This window comes from Leptodactylus fuscus, chromosome 1 (assembly GCF_031893055.1).
Source record: "Leptodactylus fuscus isolate aLepFus1 chromosome 1, aLepFus1.hap2, whole genome shotgun sequence".
Classification (NCBI taxonomy): Eukaryota; Metazoa; Chordata; class Amphibia; order Anura; family Leptodactylidae; genus Leptodactylus; species Leptodactylus fuscus.
This window is the reverse complement of record NC_134265.1, coordinates 256,145,157-256,160,231: the sequence shown is the minus strand read 5'-3', so window position 1 is coordinate 256,160,231 and position 15,075 is coordinate 256,145,157. Positions and strand designations below refer to the sequence as shown.

The following is a 15,075-nucleotide window of genomic DNA, read 5'->3' as shown; positions in this document are numbered from 1 at the left end:
GCTGTTGTAGATTTTAGTTAGAATTTATCATACCAGGGTTTTAGTGTGAAATGTTCATATTCGCAGAGGTCCGTCACCCTCTCTGCCCACTCCCTGTCCTGTGCCACTCACTGTAAATCAGAGCAAACCTTGCCAAAAGTTGGGTCCTTTTTGTCGAAAAAAACTAATAACCTTGATAAATTCAAGACAATGAGAGCTGCAAAATTGTGATGGAAATCCAGCTAAATATTTACTATCTATGAATTTACTAATCTACCTTGCTGTATGTACTAGGTTTAGGAGTCCAGTGGGTGGTTCCAAAAAGTGATTGACAGTTATTTCTGTATGCACACTCATAAAGGGAAGGCCGTCAAATAAATTGGACAGCCCACTGGACTCCTAAGCCTTGAATGCACAGAGATATAGACAAAGTACAAGTTAAACAGAATCTTTTCCCTCAAAAGTATACATCAATCTGCTCAGATCCTGCTGCTTTATAACAGGCCTGCCTGTTTGATGGGAGATGTTCACTTTAAAGTGCAGAACTTTATAAATCAATATTATCTGTATCCAGTCCGGAAGTGAGAGCTTCAATACCGGACCACCTTATATAAAAATAATAAACATGGTGGATTCAGTATGAGGGGCATTTTTAAAGTCAGTTTCATTGAGTCTGGGTTGCCGTAATTTTCTCCAAATCTAGGAAATGTTGCATGATGGTTCATACATACAACCTCTTTAAGTCAGTTGTTCACGAGCATGGCAGGCTTACCAAGCCCAATTTTACACCCAGTTTTTCAAAAGTGTAGTGAGCATTGTTTAAAAAAAAGTTTTATTCAAATACAGTAGCCCAAAAACTCACAAAAACCTATTTTATAACTTTTTGGAATTGGAATGGTGTTGTGTACAGCTTGTTAAATTCCCCTTCCTCAATGGTGTTCCGTGGTGGACCTTTTAGTTTAAAACTACTTTTCAGTAGTACGGCACGTATCCTGAATTCTGAGAAATAAACTGTAATAATGTAGCTGCCATTTTAAATTAGACCTGTGCTGGCATGCTACCTTGATAGCAGTTTAGGATAGAGAAGTGGATGATAAGCTTGGGGATAGCGTATATAATTTTCTACAACTGAATTCAATATTTTATATGAAGAAACCTTTTTAAATACATCCATCCACCTGCAGTAAGATTTACTCTTCCTTCAAAGAAATAAAGCTCAGACAAGCTGTCAATTAACTTTTAGTGGGCGGGGAAGACAGGACTCACAGGTTCTCTTCAGGAGTCCTGGCAGTATTTAAAGGGGTATTCCCATGTATATAATCATATCTATATTTGCAGATAAGTAGAAGTTAAACATTTTTGTAATTATAAGTAGTTAAAAATTCTGCAGATATTTGAAGATTTTTTTTAACTTTCTTAGTGGTGACTATCTGTTGTCTTGATCGGTTGCCATGGATACGACCACAAATGCAGAAAGTCTCTATGGTCTGGGACTTGTCAGGAACCCAGCTATGATTTTCTTATTGTAGCTGTGTTATCAGACAGGGACACTACATGTATCAGAAGATATCCCGGCTACAATAAGAAAATCATGACAGATTTTCTTACCTTAGAAAATTCCTGCATTCGTGGTCGTATCCACTGGCAACCGATCAAGATAACAGACTGTGACCACAAGATATTTAGAGAAAACCTTTAAAACTCTGCAAAATGTTTAATTACTTATATTTGCAAAAATGTTTAACTTTTAATTATCTACAAATTTACAAATATTTATGTACATGGGAATACCCCTTTAAGTTTTATCCATGAAAATGTACTCAAACTTAGCGTCTTATCCTCTATCCTATGCTATCCCAAACCTGACAGCGACTTTAAGGATTAGCGCTCAGTAAGGGTGATGTCGTATAACTTAGGGCTGGGCAATTAATCGAAAAATAGTCAAAATAGAAAGTCAGCTCAATTCATCGGTGAATTCGCTCACATCAATGAATTATTTCAATTATTTTGTATCCATGATATCCTGTCTCACATCACTTTTGGATAAAGGGTATGTCACTAACTGCACACTATCTAATAAGGATCAGTTATATGTAAATAACAACAACCAGAATTCAGTGGCATGGGGTGGTATATAAATAGGAGATGTGATATGTAAAAAGGGGAGTGCCCTAAAATAATCATTCATTAATCATAATTGAAGTAAAATGTTCATTTAAGGGCTAGTTCACACGGTGCCAAAGGGGCGGATTTTGACAGCAGAATCCACGTCATAATCCGCCCCTTTACAATGGTGGTCTATGGAGACCACTAGCGTTCTTTTTTCCGCTATCGGCAACTGCCAATAGCGGAAAAAAAAGAAGCGAACTGCCCTTTCTTCAGGCGGATTCCGCCTGGCAGCTGCGACCTCCAGTGTCGGCATTTGAGCCGACTCCGGGGTGGGAGAAGCCGCGACATCGTGGCAGGTGGGTTTTGACCACATTTTGACTTGGCTCCCCGAGTCAAAATATGGTCAAAATCCGCCCCACCGCCCCCCGTGTCAACGAGCCCTAATAGTGAGTTTGATTTAGGTCATAACCCTATCATAAGGTGAGCTTGCCTGGATAATTTTAATGAAAGACCCTATATCTGAGAAGTTTGTTACAATTCCTAAATAGTTCCCAGGTGGATAGAAAGTATATTCGGTTTTGTATTTTCATTTGAATGGCACTTATAATGTGTCTTACTCTGTCTTTCTGTTCCTTTGTAGGAGACATACAATTGTAAATGACAGTGGTTTTTTTTTTTAGTTGTCTTAAGAATTTATACAATGAAACCCACATTTATTAAATGCATTTTGGGGATGGTAAATGTTTTTCAATAAATACCTGTCTGACTTAAAGGTGGAGAGCTTCTTGTATAGAAATGTTCTGCTTGGATCAATTTTGTAATCAGTAGAATTGCTTAAAGAGGTTTTCCGAGTGAGGTTTAATAGTGTGAAAGACTACAGTTCCCATGATCACTTCCCCTCTCACAGGCACTGCTTTAATTTACAGCTGCCTATCTGTCCCTTTACGATATTTGTAAGGTAGTACTATAATTACTCTGCTATACTTATACTCACTGCATTATCTGCTGCCCAGCATTTGAAACACAATTCCTCCCAAAACAAGGAGACAAAGGGGAAGAGCTGAGAAGCAGGGGAGATAAAAGGCACGCACTCCAGGTGATAAACACCAGATGCATGGGACTGCATGTGGGACTGGCTTACAGAGGCATCTCAGCAGCAGATTGCGTATTAGAAAAGGACCATGTAAACCTTTTGCATAGAATCTTTAAATATTGGAGAACCCCTTTAATTTACATTTATGTAGAGTTGAAAATAGACTTGGAGACCTGCAGAAAATGTCTGATTTCCTGCTGTAACCGTATAGGTCACCAATGACATACAAATGCTGTTTTTGCTATCTGTGAACAGATGCCTTCACAATGCAACCTTTGCAAATCCCCTCGCCAAAACTGTATTGATATGGGCACACTGTGAAATTTTATGTAGTGTAGTATACAAGTGGTGCAAGCCACATCCACAATATAATGAGAATACAACCTTTTTACATCCCTCTTACATATTGTTATTTCTTTCCTCTCCTTGAGCCTCCTCCTATATTATCCATCTCTGCTGTCAGTTTTATGTTTCCAGCCTCTCCTCTAATATTTACATGTTCTGGGTGTTGAGCCTCAAAATATTAGATGACTACCATAACCCTCACATTTACCGAGTTCTTTACATAACTTTCCACTTTCGATAACTTTATTATCAACTGATATTATATACATTAGACAGACTGTTTGATGGTGACTATGTTATATCCTAATGAGAATAGGTGTAATGCTCTTATATTTGTTATTTGTGAATATTATTATGCAAATACTCTAATAGATGATAATACATGCTATCAGTCTCCTTTATAGCCCATAGGTGGTAATAGAGCATCCAAGTTAACTCTGTAAGCTGTTTTTGTATCTTTCATTTACCTTAAATAGGGGACCTTGCATTTTTGGGAACAACGTGTTAACGTGTTAAGAATAATAGGATAGCCAGAGTCAAACGTTAAATTGGCAGGAACTGTGATTGGCCTATATGTGTATACTGACATTGCCGGTCAGTACAGAATCATTGAAAAGGTTATCATCTCTCCTATGAATCTAAAATATAGTACACAGATACATTCACCTTGTGAGTCCTAACCGCTCTGTCACATACAGATGGAGGGATGGCACTCTGGGGTCACAGGACATGCATCAAGGGTCTCTTGTGGCCTTCCAAGCACACATTGTCTGTTGGTTATATGGTCTCTTCAATGTTGGAAGCCATTTTTTATTTGTGCTTGTATAATTCTGAGCTGCATAGTGTTGTATAGCACACAGAACTTTTGAGTACTTCTGTCCATGTTACAATGCAGGGGTGGCAAGATGTACCACAATTAAGGTTCTGAGGAACTGACATTACAAGTAAATATATAAAGTCATTGCCTATTCATATAACTGGAGGTCACAGCCAGATCGCTTCTAAAGCTCCGGAACATAGTTTGTGCCTCCACCACTCCATGTTCACATCCATGAGACCTTCCAAGATATCTGAAAATATTAATACTGGAACATGTCTTTTTTTCCCTGCATTTACTAGATCTAGTACTAGTGAAGCGGCAATGGTTTGGAATGGTTTTCAGACTCTCACCAACATCTCTCTGTCTCTATCTCTATCCATCTACGGTTGACACACGTGTTAATGTATTCAGTCAAGTTATGGCCCTTTCTATAAGATATGTAATGTTGTTCGGTCCCTCAGTCAGGAATTCAATGCCTCTTTGAGACCTTCCATTGTATTTTGCAATAATACAAAACAAAGAAAGTGATAAAAGGCTACACATGCATTCAAGCACTAGAGTGCATACAGTGGGGGAGGTCGGCGCGTTTGACGTTTAAATATTAATAATCCCCTTGCTGCTGGAAGGCTCTCAGACTAATCTTCAAGTAGTATGTTTTTTCTCACTGTTAAAGGCATACTGTCACCTAGGAATCAACAATACACGGCACAGAAACATAGTCGCATATACAATGTACATGAATAATCGAATAATATTGGTATAGAAATAAGTTTGTCTTTAAGATAAGATAACATATTTTGCACGGATTTGTGATATCTTTCTACAGGTACGCTATACAAGTCTAGTAATAGACATTACTCCCTATTAATAACTTGCAGATGCCTTTCTAAGCTTCTTTACATGTGCCAATATCACATGAAGAATTGGTAGCTTCTTTGAACAGATGCTTTAAATTCCAGCATCTTCGAAAAAAAATTAATTCCTGACATTTTATAAATGTTACCTAAAAGCAACGAGTAGAAAGATGCCTCAGAGTTTAATAAAACCAGGATCAGTTTATTAAAAATTGGATATTACCTCTTTAGTGAAGAACATTTGGTTAGACACCTGTATGCATAGCACATAATGCCGTGCCAATTAAATAAGTTTAGCTCAAAGTCTCCACACCAAGTCAGCATTAAAGGGGTTTTCCCAGGCTTATATAAATGGAGAACCAAGCATGCCTGTACCAGGTTACTAATATATCTTCGGAAAAGATTTAGACCCTGATACCGCTCTTGTGGCTTGTTGCTGCATTGGAGATTTCTGAGTAAGTCTATGTAAGGCTAAGAATGCAGAGTTTCTGCCCCTATTATACCTATATGGAAAACGCAAGCATTTAATGGAAAACACCAGAGTTTCCGAAGGTATAATTGTCATTTTATGATTTTTCAAAAACGGAAGCTTTTTCAAAACTAAGCTTTTTCACTGCAGATTTTTTGTGCAATGTGTGAATTAACCAGAATAAGGCAATGTTTTGTGTCACGGGAGTTTTCTGGAGGTTAAATATTTGTGTATATTTAGGATAGGCCTGTTGTGGCAAACCTGTGGCACGTGTGCCAGAGGTGGCACTTAGAGCCCTCTCTGTGGGCACCCATATGTGGAACAGATTATATTGAGGGGGCCACTTTGCAGCAGATTTTACTGTGTGGGGGCCATTGTGGAACATATTATATTGTGTGGGTACCACTGTGGAGCAAATTGTACTATGTGTACTTTATGGTAACTACCGTGGAGCAGATTGTACTGTGTGGGGGCCACTGTGGAGCAGATTGTACTGCGTGAAAGTACATGCCCCTTCACTACTTCTATCCCACAGGATCTGTTTTATAGCAGACAAGTGATATTATTACAGGTTGTAATAACATTGCACGGTCACAACAATACTAAAAAATAAATTCTGTGCGATGCAAATAGTAAACATTAATTGTACAAAATTATGCCAAATGCAAACTATTACCTTTCAGTACAAAGTTGTTGTCTATTATTGAAAGCTCTGTAAAGCCCCATTCACACGACCTTATTTTGCGGGTTTGTAATTGTAGATCTGCACAGTATTAAGCTTGAATTGCCGGGTTGGCACTTTGCAATAAATTAGTGGGTTTTGGGTTGTAGTTTGGGCACATTCTCTAAAAGGTTTGCCATCACCGGGGTAGGCCATCAATATCAATGCTTGGGTGAGCTCTGTGGCCTCTTTATTACGCGGCACAGTGCAATACATTATGTAATAGCTGTTAGCTCTGTCCCATTCATTTGGTAATAGACTACTATTACACAATTATACAGCACTGTGCTTGGTAAAGAATCGAGTGGCCTCAGCACCCAAACACCAGATCAATTTGGGTGCAAGGAGCTGGTTCACCACCAATCTGATATTGACCTATCCTAAAGATAAGCAAATAATTATACATTTGCGGAAAACACCTTTTAAGTTTAGTAAGGCTACTTTTACTTTGAGTAACATCAGACCAAATAACTTATATTGTGTCTGTTTTACTGTGATGGTTTTCATCTGAATTTTTTTCTTGATACACATGTTTCATGTAGGAGATCCTTGAATTATATCTGTTAGGGTATGTTTAGTGGCAACACCTTTCAAATGAAATGGCTCCAACAACTCTGCCACGAGGTAACATACCCTGAGTGTATAGGCATGTAAATTTAAGGCAACCTCCTGATCCATTGTATGCAAGGTTGAGTCTTTTGGATTGTTAACAGTATCTACACCGCGTTATATGGCCACCTATTGAGAACCACTCTCATTGATTTGTTATGGCATTTTCCACTTCTAAAGCCTTCTTCAGTTCAGTATCTTGTAGAGTGTGTTAAAGTTAGACCAACAGATGAAGCAAAGTTTAACTGGACAAATGCATTGGAAAACAAAAAATCACATTCAAAAGTAATTAATGTGTTAAATGTCAAGTAAAACTTTGTGACATTTGTACTCCAGCGCTTTCTATTTTACCGAAAATTTTTCTTATTTCAACATAGAAATTGGAGAATTTTCAGATAATGCAGCCTCACGCCATATTTTTGTGAAGGAGATTGTTCGACCTATTCAATTATTTTGTGCATTGAGGATCCTAATTAAACAGAGAGCAATTCTTGCAGAATGGAATTTTACGTTCTTGTAAAATTTGCTAGTCCTGCAGTTTGTTTAGAAATGATGGTAGATAAATGTGTTTTGTTCTCTTATTTAGCTCTGTGTTAATCTATACTTTCTTTTTTTGTTTTCAGAATAACAGACATTTACTATAGCATGCAATGTACAAGGTTAGCATGAATTTACTTTTACTCTTCTAACACCATAAACCTTACAATAGGGCATAGGGCGCTATTGAAGAACTATTGTAGTCTCTGCTAAGCAATGAATGTGTAAAAATGTAGTGAAAGTGTATTCTAGAGACACACTTATATTGAATGTTTGTTAATGGGTTAACATTTATCCCAACTTTTCCAGATTTTCTACTATGCAATTATTTATTAAAGGGGTTTTCCTGGACTACAATATTGATGGATGTCCTTGTCTCCGGACACCCCACCAGTCAGGTGGGCCATGGAGTTAGGAGGGCCCGTCCCCTTCACATCCCCATTCATTTTGTAGAGGCTGTGCATGGTATTTACAGCTTTTTGTTGCTCAGTACGATTCACATGAATGTGACAGAACTGTAATACCTGGTCAAACCCCTACCAATCTGGCATTATTGGCGTATCCTAAGGATTTGCCATCAATATCAAAGTCCTGTAAAACCCCTTGAAAAATAAATTTCTCCCTACACCAGATATATTATTAATTAGATTTGAATTATGTTTTTTATTGTATCAGACTATTAAATTACATTTATTTAATAGTACGATTAAGAGTACAGGGTACAACAATTCATGTTGACAAGCCTTGTCCTCTATGTTCATCATATCTGTAGTCATATGGGAGTGGGGAACCTGAGGGCTCAGAATATGTGTGCCTGTTATGCTACCGCCCCATCCTGAGAAAACATGGCCTAGTACTTGGTCACTTTTTATGTATATGAGACAGAAAGGATGTGTCACCTTTCAGCCATATCCTCTCTATTTTTCCAGTAAGTGGTATTTCTTGCTTGTAAAGACACTATTAATAGGTTAGGGTAATAAGACCAACCTGAGATCAGGTCTTCTCTTGACAGGTCTCAGCCATTCTGACAGCTTTGGTGGTACATCTATCCTTGGCATCATAAGTGACCACCCAAAGGCAAAGATATTTTTTGACGTCAACTGTAGAATTTTACTGCTTTGCGTATTAAATAACCTATTTATTTTGAAGTTTCCCATGTTTATGGGGGAAGATGTGACCTGAATTTGGGTTGTCCAAGATTGGCAAACCCTTATCTTACATATAATCTGTTTTCAGTGCAGTTTCATGCAATCCATTGTCTGTAAGCAGACATTTGAATTTGGGGAAACTTTGACTGTAGTATTAATGTGATAATAGGTAGTGAGTCCACAAAAAATCTCATGATTTCACCTTTATCTCCTATTTATATCGACAGTTTAGAGAATCTTCAGGAGCATCTCCGTACTTTTTTGTAAGCATTAGGCTTCATACACACAGCAGTTTCCATTCAGTTCTGCACTACAATGCTGTATTTGCAGTGCTTTTAAGGAAGAATATCTCCATAATACTACATAGGATACTGATCCAAAAGCAATAACTTTGGTGTTCCTCCAAATTGAAGTGGAAGCATACAATAAGTCCCCATTGACTATGGGTGCTGAATAGTGGATTTATTATACCACGGGATTTGTAAATATCACATAGCAATGTGCACAAGGCCTTAAAGTGGACCTGTCACAATGAAAATTCCGTCTAATTGATGTTATAGAGGTCGCTGTCAATCACTAACTAGGACCACTCAGTGGACTCCTAAACCGAGAAGAGCAGACATTGAGATCTTAGTTTTACTGAATCTTCTCTCTCAAGACATCCCCAAACGCTCAGCTTCTCCTCCTTAAAGGGTTCTTCCATGAACATAACCATATTTAAATTCGTAGACAATTAAAAGTTAAACGTTAACCATAAAATATTTGCAGAGTTTTAAAGGTTTTCTCTAACTATCTTAGTGTTTTTTTGTCTTGATCAGTTACCATTGTATATGGCTATGAATGAAGGAACCTTCTATGCTTATGAAATCCAATTATTATTTCCTTTTTGTGCATGGGTTATCTTCTTGTGCATTCACTGTCCCTGCCTGATTCTATGTAAGGAATAAGGAAATCATGGCTGGGTTTCAGGCAAGTCCCAGATCATAGAAAAATTCTGCAATTAATGGTCATGTCCATGGTCAACTGCTGAACACAACATATTAAAATCTTTAAAATTCTGCAAAACTGGTAAAAAATTGCAAATATAATTACGGTAACATTTAATTGTCTACCAATATATCCTTGGGAAATCCTCTATTAATCTTGGTCCCTCTCCTCAAATATAGGCTGGTTAGAATTGTCCGATTTAAAAAGTATGACAACCATATTTAGCTATAAATTTTTCCATTTGGAATTCCTAAAATTTTTTAGCGATTTTAATTGAAAATTCTTTACAGTCATTTAAAAACTGGAGATGGTTTACAAAGATATCCATTTTTTAAGTAGTTGATTTATCTTAATTTTGCCTAAAGTGATCTAGAAATTCTTAGACTTAGATTGAAGCCGGAATGATATTTACAGCAGAGTAACCTTTTCTCCTCTTTCTATTATTTACAGAGAACACCGGTCCCCAGCGCTGAAGCATTCCGATGGTTCTTTTAAGCAGATGTATATCATATTTTCAAGGCACTCTGAAGTGATTGACAAGCACTGGTCTTGTTTTGGGAACTGCTAAGTCCATGACTGAAGAATATGCTGAGACACTATTTTCATTTTGTGTACAGGGGTTTCCTCAAAAGAAAAAATATGAATAATGTTTAAAAAAAAAAAAAGTAAAAAAAAAAAAAAGTAAAAAGTAAAAAAAAAATAAAAAAAAAAAAAAAAAAAATAAACATCACCAGAGCCTGGCTGGTTTACTTACATTTAGTACACAGGTTCTTTCTTTAATGTACTTTAGCTATAATTAACAGTGAAATTGTTGTCTACTTTAAAGTGACTACAAAAGGAGAGATTTGGGTAAACCCCTGCTGTAATATGATGTATCTTTGAGAAATTAACATATCTATACTTCATTTCCAAATATGTGTTTCAGTACTGTAAACTGTACAGATAGCAGCTTGTATTTTGTGTGTTTAGACACAAGGAGACAATCATGTCTGAGCATCTATATGAAGATTAACAGTTTGTAAGCAGCAGTGTGGTTCTGCAACTTAAATCCGGAGCAATAAATTCTAGCTTTAAACATTATTTCGCCAGCTGGATAGTCACAGCAGCAACAGCACTGTTTTTTTTTGTTTTTGTTTTTTTTTTATTTCTTGTTTTTTTTTTTTTCGTTTTTTTTTTATTTCAATTTGCCATGCATACTGTACATTCCCAGGAAATAAACCTGCAATTCCAAAATATAATTTTTTAAAAAATCCACATGTTAACTACTGTCGAATAAGTCAACTGTATAGTAAGTGTCTTCTATCCATCATGTTCCTGAGCCCCTTTTCCATTTATGTATCCAAGGAGTAGTCCATGCAAACATTCTGACCTCTATGTGGGTAAGCACTAGTGTTATTATGAGGATATCCCCCAGAAGCACTTACCACAGATGACCTACTTTTCACTGCTTCGTAGATCAGAGTAAAAGCAGCATATGGTATTGTAGTTTGTCCGATCGGACCAGTCTTTTGAATTATTTGTTCAGGGAAACAGAAGTGTCCTGTGACCATGTAACTGAGTACATGCCTTCTGGTTAGGTTTTTCTATAGTAACTGTAAACACTGTAAAATATAAATGCATTCTCACTGTAATGACAAGAGTAAAACATGCATATAGATATATAAATAAATATATTTCTGTATATATAGGTCGTGTCCAATACAGCCAGGCAACTCCAGACTTGAAGAGTTTTGTTTTGTTTTTTTCTGTTTTTTTTTTTTTTTTTATAAAGGATTTCCATATAGAACTTTCATTGCAGGGGTAGACTGAGCAGTCAGGCTATTGGGATGGGTCTGCGGCTGAGAAGATGGTCCTTAGACCCCTAGTCACCCGTATGCTGAGATCAAGTCCAGCATTCACTCCTGCCTCATTGGGTGTCAATGTAGTGATTTTCTTTGTGCTCTATAAGTCACTCACATTCATAGACAATGCCTGTTTTAGGCTCGGGCCCAGTTCTCTCTCCGCCCTGACCTAACGCATGGCATTATTTTATCTCTCACATAATACCAAATAAAAGCTTGTATTCATAGATTCCCCATTAATATCTGCCAAGAAACACATTCTTAGTTGATCACTCCAAATCTGGAATTGCCTACGCCATTTTGTTTTACTTTACGCCATGATAAACCCGTTGCATTAACTTGTGACATTTCCATACCTGTGTAGCGGTTTTATGGTACTTTTTTTTTTTGTTATAGACCTACTGAACAGCACCAGTCGAAAAGCCCCTCCAGCAGATTTTACCTAATGTTTTAGCTATGTATGTATCTTATAAGTGAGTCTTGAATGTTTTAATTTTGTGGGGGTTTTTTGTATTAAATGTTTTAAAATTACATTGAGTAGATCTAAAATACATAGGTAGCTTTAAAACCACATAAGAAATTTACTTCATCCCAATAGCCACTTTTACCAATCAGAATAGGATTTTTTACATTACTGTTTATCCAATACATGATACGGTCGAGAAGTATCAATCCGCTAATAGTGACCAGACACAAGTAAAGCCTTGTTTGCACTTTTACTAGTACATTTTCGTAGCCTTCTGAAAGTTGTAATTGCTCTACCAGAGATGTAAAATGAGTCAGTTCAAGCTACATTAGGTGTACAATATCTACAGTTCTTCTAACCAATGTACTCACTGTCTGATACCCTAATGTTGCATGTCTTTGTGTGCTTTCTGTTTTAAAGAACTGGTTAATCTATATATTGTAATTGTGCTGCTTACATGTCCAATCCAATTAAAGCTATACATTACCGAGAATGAAGAGAGAAGGTTTACTGCAGTGCTAACCCTGTAATTCATCTACAGAAATTTTTATTAAAAATCACATTATAAATCTGTAATATATGTTTTATCACAATACATTTTACTGTTTTTTATTTTTTATTTTTTTCTGTAATTTAAGAGATGTTGGGTCTTTTTCGTAACTTTTTCATCCTAAGTGAAGTAAAAATCCACTCTTGCGAATCTGCGCTAGGTTATACTCTACATAATGTGACACAGCTTCTTCGAGTTATTTATAGTGTAGTCCTTTGGGAGATATGGCTGCACAGGGCTTTGTTACTGAGCTCAGGAGTAGCTGTTTTTGCCATCCCCATCTTATAAAAATTAGAAGTGACTGACTCTTTAGGCGCTTTTTCACTTAATGTATGAGTATAATAGGGTACCCTTAGACTTCTGGGGTGTCCTACTGTACAGATGTAGCAAAGTTAACCCTTACTTTTTGCACAGTAATTACTTGCTGCATTGTAATAACAAAGTCATTGACACATTGAATATGAAAGTTAACTGTGCTACAACTGTACCTCTCAACATTTCCAACGTCCCACATACAGAGACGTGCTGTGTTTCCCCTCATTTTGTAAGGGGCCTGTCTCTGTTGTATGGCACTATATGGAGTACAATACAGTTGCACACTCCAATGTACCATTGGAGTGTCCAATTATATTCTACTCCATATGGAGTACTCCATACTTCTTATGGTGCCACATAAGTACATCTCATTGTCAGGAAAGCTAACTCAAAATATTACATTTGGACTGGTTGACCATCTTATGGGTCTAGAGGGTGAGGTAGTGAGGCATGTTAGATTTTGGGGAGAAAAGCTGCCAACAGAATTTCGTTATAGCAGCTTGGTCTTCTGTCCATATTGAGAATATACATGTGCTCAGCCAAACATGCATGTAGGTATATGGAGAGATAGCTGTCGGATGAAGGATTGTCTTTCAGCTGACAGGTATCTTGTGTAAGGCCTGTTGGAAAGGAATCTACCCTTCTAGTGTCAGCAATTTTTTTTTTTATCCACATCCACCTGGCTTACAGTTGTTCTTGCTGTTAGCCTCATAGTCCAATAGGAGAAAAAGTGACTGACAGCAGAAATATGTGGGCATCTTGGTAATACATATGAGAGTCCTTTTATCCTTTGCCATATTACGAGCAAAAATTGCTCAACAAATGGATATTCACTTTATAAGTTTCTGTTTGGGTGTTCTTTAAATTAGGGTACAGACAGTACTAAAATACTATTTTCAACATGCACTAGAATATGTACAGTCTTCATTTTGCATTGTGAGTTAGGAAAGGAAGCTTATTTGTGTTTCAGAATCTTGGCATGTAACTCTTACAATTAATTCAGAAGAATAACAATATTTATATTGGTTACATCTGTAATCGGATAATGAGGAAATAAATGTGTTAAATGAACATACCATTTAGGGTCGAATATCTTCAGCAAAATAACAGTAGTAGGTCTTTGATCATGGCTAGATGCATAGTGATTTCTAACAGTTGGTTACATGTAGCAACTAAATGTTCCAGATTTTGTTTGTCATTAAATTTGGCAGTTTCACACTGAGATCTACTATGTTCCTAGCTAATAAAAGACAGCTCCTACTGGATGATAGAACGGTTACGCTATATTAAATAAAAAAAATTAAAAAAAAGGAACTGCATTTTTTTTTCCCTTTAATTTATGGCCCACTGATATGTACTCCTTTCACAATGTTCTCCTATTTCTGAACTGTGCTGTAATCTATGACATTTTCTAACAGATATATGTGTAAGGTGTATGTATGCTTGTGCAGTTATGGAAAAAGCAGTTTTGGAAAACAGTGTATTTATGAGAAAAATCACCTATGGGGCATGTAAAAAAAAACCTGTAAAAATACACATTAATTTGCCCGGTAAAGTTGTTTTTGTGACATTTCTGTGTTGTTAAATAAAGGACTTTAGTATTCAAAAGATCTCCATTTATCTGTCAAAAATTATTTCTGTCTACAAGTTTTTTTTTCACATTTACAAAATTCCGTATATACTCAAGTATAAGCCGACCAGAATTAAACCCAGGCTCCACAAAAAACTGGGAAAACTCATTGACTCGAGTATAAGCCTAGGGGGGAAATCCACCATTTCAGATAAAAAGTCTGGTCATGTGCATTACAGCTTAGTAACTCCATGTGCCTCATAGTACCGTATTTTCCAGACTATAAGGCGCACATAAAATCCTACGATTTCCTCAGAAATCGAAAGTGCGCTTTATAGTCCGATGCGCCTTATAGATGGATGAAATACAATACAATTGAAGTTAGAGATGCGTGAATACTATTCGAATAGCACGCTCCAATTGCAATGTATGGAAGCGGCACGCAAACTTTGCCGGCGGCCGCCGCTTAAAGGGATTCTACCATTAAATGAAGTTATTTTCTCTTGACCATGTCGGAATAGCCTTAAAAAAGGCTATTCATCTCCTACCTTTTGCCATATCCAGTGCCGCCTTCTTCCTGAGCTGCGTCCTCCCCTTCTGTGTCGTCTTCTTTGGACGTCATGGATGACGCATGCGCAGTCGGCTCTGGCTGCAAGAGCTTG

At 37.0% G+C, this 15,075-nt stretch overlaps 1 protein-coding gene across 2 annotated transcripts in view; it reads left to right on the top strand.

Annotated features, from left to right (window-relative positions):
* The window catches only part of CXXC4 (CXXC finger protein 4), a 104,079-nt gene extending 91,005 nt beyond the window's left edge, over positions 1-13,074 (top strand). Inside the window, exons 3-4 of one of the 2 annotated variants that reach the window (XM_075286276.1) lie at positions 7,623-7,658; positions 10,122-13,074. In XM_075286276.1, coding sequence (XP_075142377.1) covers positions 7,623-7,643 — 21 coding nt within the window. In that variant the 3' untranslated portion in view covers positions 7,644-7,658; positions 10,122-13,074. The remainder of the gene's footprint in view (positions 1-7,622; positions 7,659-10,121) is intronic. The other variant, XM_075286267.1, reaches the window with a different exon arrangement.
* Positions 13,075-15,075: the final 2,001 nt, after the last annotated feature.